The sequence below is a fragment of the Pipistrellus hanaki genome, assembly GCF_964339955.1.
Source record: "Pipistrellus hanaki genome assembly, chromosome: 11".
NCBI classification, from domain to species: Eukaryota; Metazoa; Chordata; class Mammalia; order Chiroptera; family Vespertilionidae; genus Pipistrellus; species Pipistrellus hanaki.
Genome location: NC_140513.1, coordinates 36,134,307 through 36,150,447, shown reverse-complemented (window position 1 = coordinate 36,150,447; position 16,141 = coordinate 36,134,307). Strand labels below are relative to the sequence as shown.

Here is a 16,141-nt window from a genome sequence, read left to right as displayed (position 1 = left end):
TTATATAATCTGGAGAGGTGATTTTTAGTAATACTAACAGACACATAAACATAGAGAAAAATTTTATGTGTAGCAAAAACAACCAAGGGTTAAAAAAAATAGTTATCCAATAAACAGCTCCTCTTTTCCCTACCAACTCTATTTTTGAGCTTTCATCCAATTCTTATCAGTTGATAAGTTCATATACATCTTACATGTACAAACATGTAAATTGACTATACCTCTACTACGCCATCAGCCAATCAAGACTGATGTGCAAATTAACCCAACAAAGATGGCTGTTAATTTGCATACTCAGCTGCTGCTGAGTGATGGGGGCGGGAAGCAGGCATTTCCCTTCCCTCCCCCCCACCCCCATCTCTCAGGGCCTCTGGCAGTGTGGGAAGGAGAGGCTGGAGTGTAAAGAGGCGGCTTCCAGAGTAGGAAGAGGCAGCTTTAGGGCCTGAACAGAAAGGGGCTGGGCCAGAGTTGAAAGGCGGTGCCAGCAGCCAGGGAAAGGATAGCCTATTCTAGCATGAATCTTTGTGCATTGAGCTTCTAGTTTATTTATAAAGACTATTAATTTTTTGTGCAGCAATATTTTTTCCATCCTATAGTCTACATTTTCACTTGTTTTGATGTTTTTGGCCATTCAAAATATTTACTTTATATTTGCATATAAGAAATACATGTAATTTTTCTTTATAGATTCAGTTACTTAATTTTTAAAAGTTTGCTTCATCCAAAACATTATATAAATACTAGAGGCCCGGTGCATGAAATTCATGCCCTGGGGGGGCGGGGGAGGAGGTGTTCCTCAGCCTGGAATGCACCCTATTGTAGTCCGAGAGCCCTTGAGGGATGTGGATGAGGGATGAGGTGGGGAGTGGGCCAAAGCCAGAGGCCCACATTCCTCTCGCAATCCAGAACCCTCACTCCTTACTGCCCCTTAGCACTTCCACAAAGATGGGAGGGGCTTCTGCCAACACTGCTGCACTCCCCAGCCATGAGCCCAGCTTCTGGCTCAGCGGTGCTTCCACTGTGGAAGCGCAATGACCACCAGGGGGCAGCTCCTGCATTGAACGTCTGTCCCCTGGTGGTCAGTGTGCATCATAGTGACTGGTTATTTCAGTTGTTCCACCACAACGGTCACTTAGGCTTTTATTATATAGATACACATAAATATAATTTTATTATTTTGTATATTTACTTATATATTTCATTAAAATCTCTAACCCATCTGAAATGTACTTTTTTGTATATGATCTGAGATAGAAACAAGTTTCTTCATCCTATTAAGATGTCATATTTTCAAATCTGAACTGAAATTCTACTTCAGTTTTTATATAAAATCCTTAAGTCTTAAATCAATATTTGTATGATCTGATATACTCTATTATATATATATATATTAGTAACTTTTTGAGTAAGTTTTGATAAGGGAATTCTCTGTAGTAATCTTTTATTTCCCCTTGTGGTCCTCCTGAAAAATACTTTTTCATCATTTACACACAGCCACACACACACACACACACACACACACACACAGAGTAATATCTATTCTTATAAATAAATCAAACAATACAAACTATATGGCACATGTTATAATTCTCAACCTCTTTTGATCTGATTCTTCTAGTTCACCACTATAAAATGTATTTTCTTGTTAAGAAATTCATTCTGGATTAATATTATTATAAGTAATTTTATTAGTTATTCAGACACTCTTCTAAAGAAACTTTAAAATATTTTAATCTAGTCCATAAATTGAAGCACAAGTCCTTTTACCAGTGTCTGGGACACACTGGCAGCCAGTAGATCTGTAGATATATATATATTTTTTTAATCAGCCTGTTTTAGTAAAGCTTGTGGAGCTACAAGAAAAATAAATCTACTCAATCTAGCTGATAAAAATGGGGATTTGTCAACTCTAAATCTTCAAGGCCATGATAAAATAGTGGAAGGAAGTTTGCCAAAATATAATAACAGGACAAGCACTAAACTGAGACAGTTTCACTAATGATTCATCTCTCAAAATGAAGTAAATTGTTTAACAACCAGTTTAGAGGTGCTAGATACCAAAATGAAAATGACAGAATTACTATCCTTGTGATGCTCACCGTCTAACGGGGAAAGTGGGAAGCAGAAATAAGGTGTCTTGTATGGTGTCACACAGGTAATTCAACTGCCATCTGAAACTTAAACCCCAATACTTCCCTCCTACATGTGCCTCCAAACCCTGTTAACTTCACAAAGTTGCTCTGTCTTTATCTATTCATTATGTTGCTTGATTTCAGTCCCAGAAGGGGACCTTCTTATCAAAGCTAACCTATTACGTACTCTTAATCTCATTTATCCCAACTCTATTTAAAAGTATCATTCTGTTCATTCTAAAATTTATATAAAAGAAATATATTGTGTGCGTGTGGGGGAGAGAGGGAGAGAACTCAATGACCCTTGACTTCTCTGTCTATCTGACACTGTTAGTCATTTCTTCTTTCTTGAAACTCTTCCTACCTTGACTTCTCTGGTAAAACACTAACATAGTTTACTCCTTTCCTCTTCCATTCATCCTCTCATGCAATGGCATAGCATCCATCTCCTACTCTATAAAATATATATATTTTTTTCTTCTCATATTATTTCTTGTCTCCTTAGTGTTTTTGAATGTCTCATAAAGCTTTACTTTCACCTATCAATTTCAAAATCTCCAGTTCTACATACCCAACCATCTGTTAGACATGGTTGCCTATACTCACCAAAACTGAAAATCTCAAGATTTCCCCCTATTTAATCAAAAACATGCTTCTCCTTACTTATTTCTATTGATGGATATATTCATTCTACCAATCTCCTATTCATGAAGCTTTGGCTTGACTTCTCCCTCGCCTTTACCAACCCCTGCCTACCAGGACCACCATTCAAACAATCATCACTAGATTTTGTAGCTTCTGCCTGAAAAATGTCTTTCATCCAACGTTTTCTCTTTTTTTATTTTTTGTTTTTACTGGCCCTAATTTAATCCAGGCCCACAGTATCTATTACCTGAAATATTTATTTCAAAAGTATTTCTGGACTCCATGATGGACTTGAGTTTAGTTATAGAGTGTGTGGCATGTAATTCTGTGTGGACAGAGTTCAAATGTATACTTACTTATTCACAAATATATTTTAAACACCAACAAGTTGCCAGGTAAGGTTCTAGATTCTGGGGATTCAGCACTGAAAAAAATAAAATCAAGAAAGTCCGTGAACTCATGGAACATATTTTAGTGGCTATATCTGGGTTTGAATCTTGGATCTAACATTTTTAAATTTATGATCTAACCTTTCTAAACCTATGTAATTTTATTTGTTTAAAAACAGGGGGAGAGAGGGCATGGGATATATTTACATACAATGCAGGCTCTTTCAAAATATAGAAATTAGATAGGCTAATAGTTCATGCAATTCATCCAATATGCATTAGCTCTTTTTTCTGACATGTATATTTTGTTTTTTCATAAGCTTGCTTTATTCACCTCTCATTCCACATATTAGGGTTCATTTTGTTTTGGCCCATAACCCTCTTTCCAGTTTTTATATATAAAAGGCTAATATGCAAAGTGTCCCCTGGGAGTTCAACTGGGAGACTAGGAGTTTTATCTCTCACTATGATGTTTGCTAACCACCAGAGGGTGGCACAGAACAAAGGAAGGCCCCAGCTGGCAGCCAGAAGCTGGTGAAGGGAGGCTCCAGCCAGCAGCCAGAAGGAAAGGCCCTAGCCTGCAGCCAGAAGGCCTCAATTGGCCCAGATTGCTGGTCCAGCCAAGGGATGCTACCCATGCACAAATTTTGTGCACTGGGCCTCTGGTTTATTACATAAAGCACAAGCTACACAATTTTAGTATTTGCTCTCTTTTGTCATTCTGAAAAGTTTTTGAATTTGTATTCATATTTTTTAAAGTATGAATCAGAACTTAAACCATGAAAGATATAAAGATTCTTCATCTTGGAATAAATTAAGAATAGTAATAAATATGAAAATAACTAGATTTCACTTTCCTTTGTAATTTTTTTTTATCCAAACTCAAATATGTTTCCTTCCCCAAATTAAAAGTTTTAAAATGAAAAAAAATCTCAACTCGCTCTTGCTCTCGCTCTCACTCTCTCTTTCTCTATTAGAAACTAAGAAGAATGGATCTTATTCAGATCTTTACTATATTTCTGGTTCATACCCAGTGGACAAGAGTAGAAAGCATTCATCCAACCAATAATTATTGAATGACTGAAGTATCAGATACTCTTCCAGACTCTATAGGGAAGTCCTGGCTCCTGCTCTTGTGAAGCTTGCATTCCAAGGTATGAAGCACTAGCTCTACAGCAGCTGCAGGGGTCGTGATAGTAGCCTACGTGTGAATACAGATGTTACAGAAGATATCGGAGGTGATTTAGACAGTGTTCTGTCCTAGCAGAGAAATCTCTATACTTGTCTTTCATTCCACCTTTTCTTTTTCCAAATATGTTTTTATTGATTTCAGAGAGAGGGAAAGGGAGAGAGAGAGATAGAAACATCAATGATTAGAGAGAATCATATATTAGCTGCTTCCTGCACACCCCCTACTGGCCATGGAGCCCACAAGCAGGGCATGTACCCTGATCTGGAATTGAATTGTGATCTTTTGGTTCATGGGTCAACGCTCAACCACTAGCCAGGCAATTCCATCCTTTTTTGGATGCCTTCACCAACAGGGCTCTCGGTATTTCACCCTTTCGATTTTTAAGAGGGTCCGACAATAAAAGCTCTCATATTTTTTTCTGGCTTTTCCAGGAAGGTATTTAAAGATAGCTTTATACCTTTTCTTCAACTTTCACAGTGACATACCCCTAAATTGAGCTAAAAACATTCCATCTTTTACTTATTCTAAATGTAATATTGTTATGAATATTGCCAATGTGACTCCAAGATCCATAACCATTTTAAATGATTTCTATGTATAGACTGGCTCAAAACATAGTGAACCATTTCTTCGTACTTTGGTTCAAGCATTTCATGGTCGACATAATCCTAAATGCCTTGGTCATCCTAACTGTCTGCTTCATATTAAACCTTTGTGTCCGCAGAATGTTTCTGGTCATTATTACTCTGTGGCCTTACAGCTAAATCTGAGGGATGGTGAAAGCAGGTTAAGCCGGCAAGACCTTCTACTTTATATCTTTCCTTGAGATTAAGTACAGAATGACATGGCTTAATGATTTGCATTTTAATTTATCAAAATTTAGAACGTCCTTCAAGCCCAGAGCCAAAAATGGAGTTACAAGCTTACAGGAAACCGAACAGTTCTATAATCATTCAAATAAAATTGCTGGCACTGGCCAAAACTGGTTTGGCTCAGTGGATAGAGTGTAGATCTGCTGACTGAAAGGTCCTGGGTTCAATTCCTGTCAAGGGCATGCACCTTGGTTGGGGGCACATCCCCAATAAGGGGTGTGCAAGAGGCAGCTGATTGATGATTCTCTCTCACTGATGTTTCTAACTGTCTATCCCTCTCTCTTCCTCTCTGTAAAAAAATCAATAAAATATATTTTTTAAAAATTGCTGGCACTGTACTCATGTGAACAAGAACATTATATTAATATATTATTGTTATGCCATTTGAAATATGGATGTTTCCTGGCAGGTAGGTTACAAAAGCAACAGATTATACCTAAATATTTTAAGCCTGCTTGGGGAAAGCCTTCTTTCATTTACATCCTGAATATTTGTTTTATATAACTACATTTTTATTCCATTCAGTTGAAACAATTTGGAAGTTATTGGAAATGCTGAAAAACTTGGTTTCTAAACTTTTAGAATGATCCAAAAAATCTCAAATCACCACATTATAATCAATGATCAACATTTATTTATTATAAAAGAGAAAACAAGTGATAATATATATATATATAACATATGTATATATTATCACTCAATATATATGCTCCTTTGAAAAATTATAAAATATAATTAAGTCTTTATCTCTAATTACATTTTTTTTCAAAAGTAGGGGTATTAGAAAACATGTGATATGTTCTCTCTCATCGATGTTTCTAGTTCTCTATCCCTTTCTCTTCCTTTCTGTAAAAAAATCAATAAAATATATTTTATTAAAAAAAAAAAAAAAAAAAAGCCAAAACCGTTTTGGGTAAGTGGATAGAGCGTCAGCCTGTGGACTGAAAGGTCCCGGTATCGATTCTGGTCAAGGGCATGTATATTGGTTTTGGGCACATCCCCGGCAGGGGATATACAGGAGGCAGCTAGTCATTGATTCTCTCTCATTGATGTTTCTAGCTCTCTATTCTTCTCCCTTCCTCTCTGTAAAAAATCAATAAAATATATTTTAAAAAAAGAAAATATGTGATATGTTTCTAAGTAAAATTATGCCATTGTTGAACCCACAAAGCGAAGAACATATAACAATGTACCAAAGAAGGAAAAAGTAATTTCATATATGCATGACTATCTATTTAGGAATTACAGATATAATAGCAGTCAAAAGAAATTTTAGAATTCAATAAATGTTTAGAAACTTAAGACAATTAATGAGTTTAAATTGTTGAATTTTGAAATGAGAAATAAAATGCTAAAATAATGACAATATTAATTATAGTGTTTACAAAGGCTTTTGATTTTAAATATGCCTGGGTCTTCTTGAAGCACATAAAATTAAAATAATGCAGTCACAATTTGTTTCTTAACTGTTTTATATTCAGTAATTTTTAATGAAGCAACTAAATTAGGCATAACTTAGTACAGCTTTAATGCAGTTATGATGAATCTATTTTACTTGATTAAAAATGATAAAACCAGGGAGCCTTAAATATTATCCTAAAAGATTAACTACTGCATCAATTACAAATCTAGGGGAAAGGTATTTATAAGGGAATAACTATTCTGAACAGTAACTTCCTTTTGTTCATTTCATTTAATTAAAGACTCAATCAACTTTCATTCTTAATACTAAAATTTTCCTAAATTACACATTGGCCAGGCTAAGTCAGTTTAACACTAGTGAAGGTTCAGCAAGTAATCCATTTTTTTATTTAATTGGGGTAGGTAATGAACTACTTAGCAGTTTAGAGTGATCTAATTAACTGAATAATCACCAATTCTACATTGCATTTTGTTTTACATGGCATAATATGAATAAATAGCAGTAAGAATCAAATTATATGGGAACCTAAATGATGATGAGGCCTGCTCTGCTAACAGGTACATTGAGTAGAAGCCTCAGTTCCTTAAGACTGAGTCCATGAAGCAAATATTTTTATCTGTCTTTGAGGATGACCATTTCACCAAAGTATTTACAAAGTTTCCAATTGTAGAAAGTAGATGTGATTATCTGTACGATATGTTTGTTTTGTCCAATGAAAGGAGAAAACTTGCAAAGGAACAGTTTTTATCTATTTACATAAGACCATGGCTGGCAAACTGCCGCTCTCGAGCCACTTGCGGCTCTTTGGCCCCTTGAGTGTGGCTCTTCCACAAAATACCACGGCCTGGGCCAGTCTATTTTGAAGAAGTGGTGTTAGAAGAACTTGAAGTTTAAAAAAAAAAATTTGTCTTTCCAAAGAAATTTCAATCCTTGTACTGTTGATATTTGGCTCTGTTGACTAATGAGTTTGCTGACCACTGACTTAAGGAATACAAATAACTTTACTTACATTTAATTGCCAATCTCCTCTAAATTGGTAAATGTCTTCTCGGAGCAATTACAATGAGCAATTCCTCCCTCCTAAAGCCCTGCACCATGATCAAATAAACAGCACCACGTGATCAGACCTTCTGGCCTCAGCCTTTTGCCTTCTCACTAAGGTAGCTACACCTGCAAACTGGGGCTATTATCCTTGAGTCACGTGGCCCAACACCAGAAGATTCTCCAAATGCTAACACAAATCAATTTCTTTGATTAAAGAAAGCATTAAAATCTTCAATTATCTTTAAAAACACAAGAGATCTCAGTACTTTGGTTTTGCTTGTTTTTAAGTTTGGGATCAGGAAGCATCTGAAAAAAAGTGATTTTTAAAGGGATCAGACTGGTACTCGCACAGGACTGCATTTTGGTGGAGCTCAAAGTGAGGAAAGTTGATTTGCATTATTCTACCACTGTAGCTGAAGCGTCCTGCCCTGGAAACCCTCGCCAGTCAGGAGGAGGGGTTAACAGAAAAAGGACTCTGCAGAGCGCTACCATAAATCCAAAACTAACTCTCTGAGGAGGCCGCAGGCTTTGCCAGAGAGGGACGCAACGGTGGGACCTGGAGAGTCCCGCGCCTCTCGCCTCTGAAGGGCCGGCCAGCGTCCTCTCCCTCCTACTGGGATCGTAAGTGAATGTCACCTGCATGCACATCGGCCCGCCTCGCTCTGCGGGTCCTTCTCATCCTCTGCCCAGTTAGGACCGTCTCTGATGTCCATATCCAGCCTTGGCCGCCTCCAGCTCCGGCGTCCTGAACCCCCGCCCCTCGCCGCCCTGCGGGTCCCCTCCCCCGCGGTCCCCGCCCCTCCGAGCGCTCCCGGCCGCTGATTGGCCATGGCGCTGACAGGAGGCGGGGCCTGAGAGTCCCGGCCAAACCCGCCCCCGCGTATAAGCCCCTTCTGGGCTCCCTCTTTCCATCTCCCTCCACTCTCTCTTTCTCTCTCGCTCCCTTCCTCCCTCCCTCGAACCGAACAGTGAACATTCACATCGTGGATCCGCTAACAGGCACAGATGTCATGTGAAAACGCACATGCTCTGCCATCCACACCTCCTTTCTTTTCTATTTCCTCTTTTTTTTCTCTCTCTCTCTCTCTCTCTCCCCTTTGATTCTTCTCTCCCTGGTCTTTGTAACTAACAAAACCACCACCAACTCCTCCTCCTGCCGCTGCCCTTTCTCCACCACCTCCTCCTCCTCCTCCTCAGTCCAAGTGATCACAAAAGAAATCTTCTGAGCCGGAGGCGGTGGCATTTTTTTTTTTTAAAGCAAGCACATTGGAGAGAAAGGAAAAAAAAAGAAAAAAACAAAAACAAAAGCAAAACAAAACCCAGGCACCAGCCAGGCAGCACATTTATTTTTTCCACCCTTCCTGAAAACAAACAAACAACCAAACAACCACCCAAACAGTCATCAGCACCATCATCAAAACTGTTAACCCGGCGGCGGCGGCGGCGGCGGCGGCGGCGGCGGCGGCCAACGTCACCCTCCGGCCACAGCGCCCGCCTCAATGGTTTTCTCCGCGGAGCAGCTCTTCGCCGACCACCTTCTTCGTCCCTCGTGCTGAGCGGGATTTGGGGGCTCTCCGGGGTGCGGGCTGGGAGCAGCTTCATGCCTACGCGGAGCGGGAGAGCAGCGGCCACACCATGCGAGGTAAGCGCGCGAGCCCGCGGCCGCCGAGGCTCCTCTGGGCGCCGGGGCTGCACGGGTCCCGCCACCTCTCCAGCCGGACGGGGCGCCGGGCTAGGGGCGTGCACCCAGCCAGCCGAAGGGTCCGAGGGTGGCGGGACGCAGTCCGGACTGGGTGCTCTCTGGAGGGCTACCGATGGCCCGGGCGCGGAAAGTTGTGGGGAGAACAGTGGAGGTTGTTGCCTCTTGGGAGTTCTGGAGGGGCGCGGGAGGGCGCTTTTTGGAGAGAGGGCAGCGGAGCGACTCGAGGTGCTTCTTCCCAGCCCTGGAGTTGCTCTGGACGCGTTTGCAGGTAGCTCTCGGGGACGGAAGCGGGCACGGGATGGAGGGAGAGCCGGGAGCGGGTAGGTGCTCCCCCGGAGCGGCTGGAAGCATCCGGCGCGTGCGGCGGTCCCGGGCCGGGCTGGGTGGGACGCGCGGGGCGCACCCGCGGCTGGCGGGGCGGGAGCGCGCGAACACCCCCCCCCCCCTTAGGTGACAGAACCCCCCAGCAACCCGGGCGGCCGAGGCCTCCCTTCCTGGGGGTGGTAGGAAGAGAGGGGGTGTCTCGGAGCAGGGATACGGGTTCGGGGATGGTCCCCAGCGCGCGTCTGCTGCGCCCAGGCCGGGTCCGCGTGCTCGAGCTCGCGCAGACCAGGGACGAGCGCCACCCCGAAAAAAAGTTCTGCGGAGAAAGTTCCAGAGGACAGGAGAGCCCGCGTCACCCGCGGTGGGAAAGGCTCTTTGTCAGAGGCCCGCTGGCTGTGGGAGCCTGAGCTGCGGCCGTGCTGGGGCCAAGACCCCCGGCCGCGCCCCGGGCCGCAGACCCCCGGGGCGAGCGGGCGGCGCGCTGGGCACGGAGACCAGACGCCCCCTGCTCCGGCTGCACTTGGGGCTGCTCGGGCGGCTCCCCTGGCCGGCTTTCGGGAGCCCCTGTGTTCCTCTCCTCCCCTGAGGTGACGGACCTGCAGGTTTTCTGCGCGATGTGTCCGGACCCACTCGCTTCCACTTTCCACTTGGCCACAACTTCGCTCTTTCCTCGGAGGGAGAGCAGGACGGGTGCCCGCGTGCTGCGGGGATCTGTGCGGCTCCGGCTGGGCCCTAGGACCTGGGGCATGCAAGCCCCAAGCCCCCCAGTTTTTCTCTCTGGCCACTCTTTGGAAAGAAGAGGGGTCAGCTCTTCTCCTCCGCACATGTCCCTCCTGGTCCTGGCTACAGAAAGTTGGAAATGGCCAACTCTCTCGGGCTGGGATGGGACCTTCCTACTTCCCTGACCCCTTGGCAGGTGGGGGCGGCAGGAAGACCTTGGGAGAGGTAGTCTGTAAACACTCATCGCTTCCCACTGGGCCGTGTTCGCCTGCCACCCATTCCCCCAACACCTCTCTGGAAGAGCATTGAGGGTCTGTGTGCACCCCTCTCTCCCATCCCCACCCCGAATGGGGTGAGCCCAGGCCTGGATGCTCAGGACAGGAGAGTGGCTAGACCACTGTGGCAAGAGAGGAAAAGAGGAGGAGGAACGGAGAGGGTGCATAGGGAGGTGAGAGCGAGGAAGGTGGCTGGAGATAAGAAACAGGGGTGTCCTAGCCGGAGGATCTTGACTGATTCCCCCACCGGGAGTGGGGGGCCCATGAGTGCGAGCTGGTTCCAGTTTAGTTGGTTGGACACATGTTCCACTGTCCAAACTCTTTCAGAAAACGCGTCTTCTTTTCTTTTCTTTTCTTTTTCTGTCCCATCTTATCCCCATCCCCTCCCCTTTAGTTTTCTCTGCTGGGGTCCGGGACTGCTACTTCGCCCCTCCGTTCCTCCTCCCCTTCCAACACTCCTCCTTCCCGGGGCTGGGTTCTGATGTTCGGGTGGAAGGTCCAAAACCACCCACCACCTCGGTTCAGACTGGGTCCTAGTACCTGGGGCAGACAAGCCACTCACTGTCCCCTTAAGCTGCAGAAAACAGGAGTGTGGGACTGGCGGGCATGGATGGAGCTGGATCGCGCTGCTCCTGAAGGAGCACTGGGCCAGCGAGGAGGATCTGGGTCCAACCCGGCTTCCCTTTGGGGACCAAGCAGCCTGAAGGGTGGGAAGCTGGGCGCCAGCCTCGTGCTCCCCAGGAGGACCCAGTCTCAGCCCCACCTGAGTTCTAGAGGGCACCACCCAGGCCAGGCGCCCAGGGGCGCTGTCAGGTGCTAACTTAAGGCGGCTCTCTGGGGGCTTGGTGGCGAGCGATGGTGATAGAAACAGGCTTAAAAGGTGGTGGCGGGATCTTTCTCTCGCTCTCCCGTTCTCTCCTTCTTTGACCCCTTTCCACCTCTCCTCTGCCATCGCTGTGTGTTTCCTGCAGACCTTGCCCTCCTGCTCCATCGGGGCTGTTCTTTAAGGATGGGTTGAGAAAAGGGTCCAGACTACTCAGATGTCTTGTGGGAATCAGGGGTTGAACTTGAGTGTGAACTTGAGAAGTGAGAGCGGAAAGAGCCTGCGTTCTCTTGTGCCCGGGCTGCTCCGCGGCCTGTATTGGGGGGAGAAGGGCGGTTTTGAGTTCAGCTTGTCCGTGTGCCCACTCTGTTCCCCCAATACTCAACACTGCACAGGAGCGCACACACTCTCCCCAGGGCGTCCCCAGCCCCGTCAGAGTCCCCGCCTGGACTCCACCGCCTGCAACTGGCGACTATTCGGAGTCAGGCAGGGAGTCGCAAACTTGGTCCTGGACTGAGGGGTCGCCTGCCCTCCAGACTAACTCAGCACACACCCCCCTACCCCTACCCCGCCTCCACCCCTCCACCTCCAAGTCTTCGATATTTAAGAGACTTTATCCGGAGGAACGCACTGGGGTAAGAAAGGGGTTAGGGAGCGCTGATCTTTGAGGTCATTGTCCTGCTCCACAGCGGAACTGAGTCCCAGCCTCCGGTGCTCTGGCTCACTCAGAGCCTGGGGCGGAGGAGGTTGTATTTGGTGGTGCACAAAGCATTTCCCCCTTTGTCTGCTAGAGGGTACCATCAGTTCCATACAGGCTGCTGCTTCTTAGTAGATTGCATTTTCGGGAACTTCCGAAGGCGGGAGGGGGGACTTGTAACTGGGTCCATCCATAGGTGAGAAGGTATAAGCCAAGGCTTGGGTTGCAAGACTCCTTCCTGAGAGTCCCGTCAGCTGTTTATGCTGCAGGGGGGCCAAGACGGTAGGCTTTTCCAGCCCTGCCTGGGCAGAAAACCCTGCTTCCAGACACAAGGGCACAGATGTCCTGGCAATCAATAGGTGATTGTGGCTCCCAGGATTAGAAATCTGGTTTTATGCTTGCTGTAAACAGGGATGGGGCTTGGTTTTTCTAAAGCCCAGATTTCATTTGTTCTATTCAGGTAGTTAGTTTTTATTCATGGCTAACTTTAGGGGAAGCAGGGAAGAACGCATGCTTTCGGAGGTATGTCAGCCCTTCTGAAAGCTGGAGCTCAGAATGTCCTGCTAGCCAGGCCTTTAGATCCTCTGATAAGTTCTTAGTTTCCTCCACCTATTCCAGTCAAATGTCTAACAAACATCCCACCTCCCACAGCTAAAAAACATTATTGGGAGGACATCTCTGTCAGTAGACCATTCATAATAGCTCATTAAGTAATTATCAGTAAGCTGTCTTTATTCCAAGAAAGATAAACATTCAGACAGTCTAAAGAAAAGTCCTAAGGCTATAGTTCAAGTGTTGTTGAAAAATAAGGAGCCACAAACATTCCCGGTGAGTAATAAGCACATATTGTGACACATAAGAACCTGACATCTTAGATTTCTGGAACACTTATAACACCCACCGAGCCTTTTTACTCTTCTGTATTTTCAGAAAATCAGAAATTGGGAAACCAAGATGGAATATAAAGGAAGAAATTTTGAGAAGCAGGCCTCATAAACATGAAGAATAAAGATTAAACTCCTTTGTTAGCATTCATTTAAAACTTAGTAGTGGATTTTTTCCATCAACAACAGGATAGGTTTTGATCATTAGAACTCCCTCAAAAGATGATTTCTTGCATCATTATTAAAGTGGTTTATGTGAGGTTTTATTTTAACTTAAATAACACTTTTATTTTATACTCAATCAGATAATGAGTGTTAATATTTATTTTAGTAACAATTTGTTAAATACCAAACCATTAATAGCCTTAAAAGTCCTCATCCAGGTGTGTGTTTGCCTTTATTGTATTTTAAATGTGTTTCAGAGTCATGAGACCAAATTTTATAGCACTACGTAGATGTGAAGTTTTAGGGTCTGTCTTCATGAAAATGATATCCAAAAAGTGTAATAATACTACTTTTTTCTAAAAGTAGCATATGCAGAATTATTCCATAAGTGTTTCTAAGTGATTCAATATAAGAAATTTTTCCAGATAAAAATACAAGTAAAACTTTTTTCAGCTATTAGTTCACATTTTATAAACTTGTATCCACCTTTTAGAAATATCATGTGGCCTGTGTCATTTTTATACTTTTGCTACATTAGCCCTAAAAATGAAAGTGTGACTCTCGACAGATTAACTAGATTTTTTTTCACTGCAATAATGATATACGTCTAATTTAAAGTACATTGCATAGCATTCAACTAATACGGAGGTAAAAATTATTCTAATAAATTATTAAGTTTAAAAATTCTATATGTGTGGGTCTACTGGTACTCTGCAAATTTAATAAACTGAGGTTTAAAATTGTGAACAATAGCATCAATGCCACTGTACATTGGTGAAATCCAAGCCTTACAGATAACTATACAAGGGACAGGAGAATTAATGCCAAAGTTAAGACCATCAAATTCTAGACAGATTGAAACAAATAAAAAGTTATGAGTGCCTATGTTATTAGTGATAAAGTTATTCGTGATTGAGGTGACTTAAAATATACTTTATATCATTCTAATATTATGAAGAAAATTTATTGATTAAATAATTTCTGTATCCTATACAAACAAAAAAAAAAAACTTTGACTCTAAATTACATTGCTACTAATGTAACTGATATTAACAAATCATTTTATTAATATGTTAAAAATATACAGAAAAGGAAGTATTAGTAATCGACATTGGGCTTAATAATTAATGGGTTTTTTTATTCTATATGTAGTTTTACTATCTCATTCATTATTATCTAAAGGATAAAGTAAACATGAAATAAGCCTTTTTGTAATGTAATGAATGGTGACTGTTGGTAAAATGAGCACTTTACACATAAAGTATTATTCCTGTAATTTTGTAATCATCTTCCAATTACAACTCCTTGCAAATATTTGTCTTACTTTGAATAAAATCTCTGACTTAACAGAATCTCCAGCAGATAATAGTATGTTTTGGAGGCGTCTGTTGATATACACTGATACACAATATGTAGATGTATGTGCTTATAACCACCCACTCAGGCAAGAAGAATGAATATTTGAAAGAGGAAATCATTCTTATCTTTGCTTTCACAATCCAGACTTCCAAATTCAAACATATTTAGAGAAACACAAGCAACTTTCCAGAACATTCAAAAAGAAGAAATGAATACATGTGATACTTGAGTAGCATAAAAAAAAGAAACTGTTAATAGCGTCTATTTATAAATAATCTACACAAAATTCCATTATACTACCTAATGATAATTAGAAGGAAATAGAAATCAAAGAGTTCAGGTCTGCCAAATAAATGAAATAGTCCCTCCCAAATTAAGCAACAAATTCATACATAACAAGGCTTATGCCATGATTTTGAAGGATGTCTCCTTTGTAGCACAAGACAAAGGGAGCATAGAGGAATAAATATTGATTGAACTAATCATCTGATGAATAGAAATGAGATTTACCAGTGCACCAATATAATGGGCTATGTTAACTAGTTCTTTCATAGCGCATATGCTGCCCTTTCAACCCCTGACCCCATCCATTCACTTCTTAATGAGGGAAACCACAGGTGTTATAACGGCATTTATAGTGAATTAAGCTAGATATAATAACAATGTGGTTAACTAATGGCATGGGGGGTAGAGTCTTATGAAAGAAAATATTGTGATAAGTGTCACAAAATGATTATGCATTGCAGTCCACTTAGAATTTTGGCTTGCTCAGTTTATCTTTGAAAATAGAGCGAAGAGGCCATCAATAAATTTTAAATCCTAGATTTGTTGTCTCCATAATAAGTACAAGTTTATTAGCACTTATATAGGAGTTAAAATGCTATTCACCATATATTTTACCTACATTGTCTAATACCTTGCATAGTAAGCATCCAGAACATTTAAAAATAACACAGAAGGTATAATATTTTTATACTTAATATAACATGCCATTTTTTCTTCACTAGTTGTTATTTATAAATATTGGAAATAAAATATAACTTTATAATAATTGCATGATGAATTTTGTTTTAAAATTAAATTGGAATATTCTTGGCTTAAGCATGTGCCACCAAATGAATGTGTCCCCTTTTGCAAAAACATGAGGGGAAATAGTTGTTTAAAACACGCTTTTATAAAGGAGCAAAAGTAATTTGCTTTGACTTAAATGTGTTCACCTCTGCTTAGTGAATATTTTATTAACTGGTTGGGTATGCTGACTTTGTAAATTACTTTACTAGAAAAGGTTTTAGCTGATGACATTTTTTGTATGATTAGTTATCATAGCATGTAGTCCAGGGTAATATTTTTCTAATCACAGAAATCACAGATATAAGCAAAGAAAAAGCAAATTGATCTGGTTGTTTACCAAATTATATTTTTTGGTACTAGCCCACAATATTTTGTACTCATGTAAATCCAATATCCTGACATTGTGGCACATAGAAAAGATTTG

General features: G+C 42.0%; 1 protein-coding gene across 1 annotated transcript in view; it reads left to right on the top strand.

Moving 5' to 3' along the window:
* The first annotated feature begins 8,685 nt into the window (after positions 1-8,685).
* The window catches only part of RORB (RAR related orphan receptor B), a 174,504-nt gene continuing 167,048 nt past the window's right edge, over positions 8,686-16,141 (top strand). Inside the window, exon 1 of the mRNA XM_084898926.1 lies at positions 8,686-9,339. Coding sequence (XP_084755052.1) covers positions 9,333-9,339 — 7 coding nt within the window. The 5' untranslated portion in view covers positions 8,686-9,332. The remainder of the gene's footprint in view (positions 9,340-16,141) is intronic.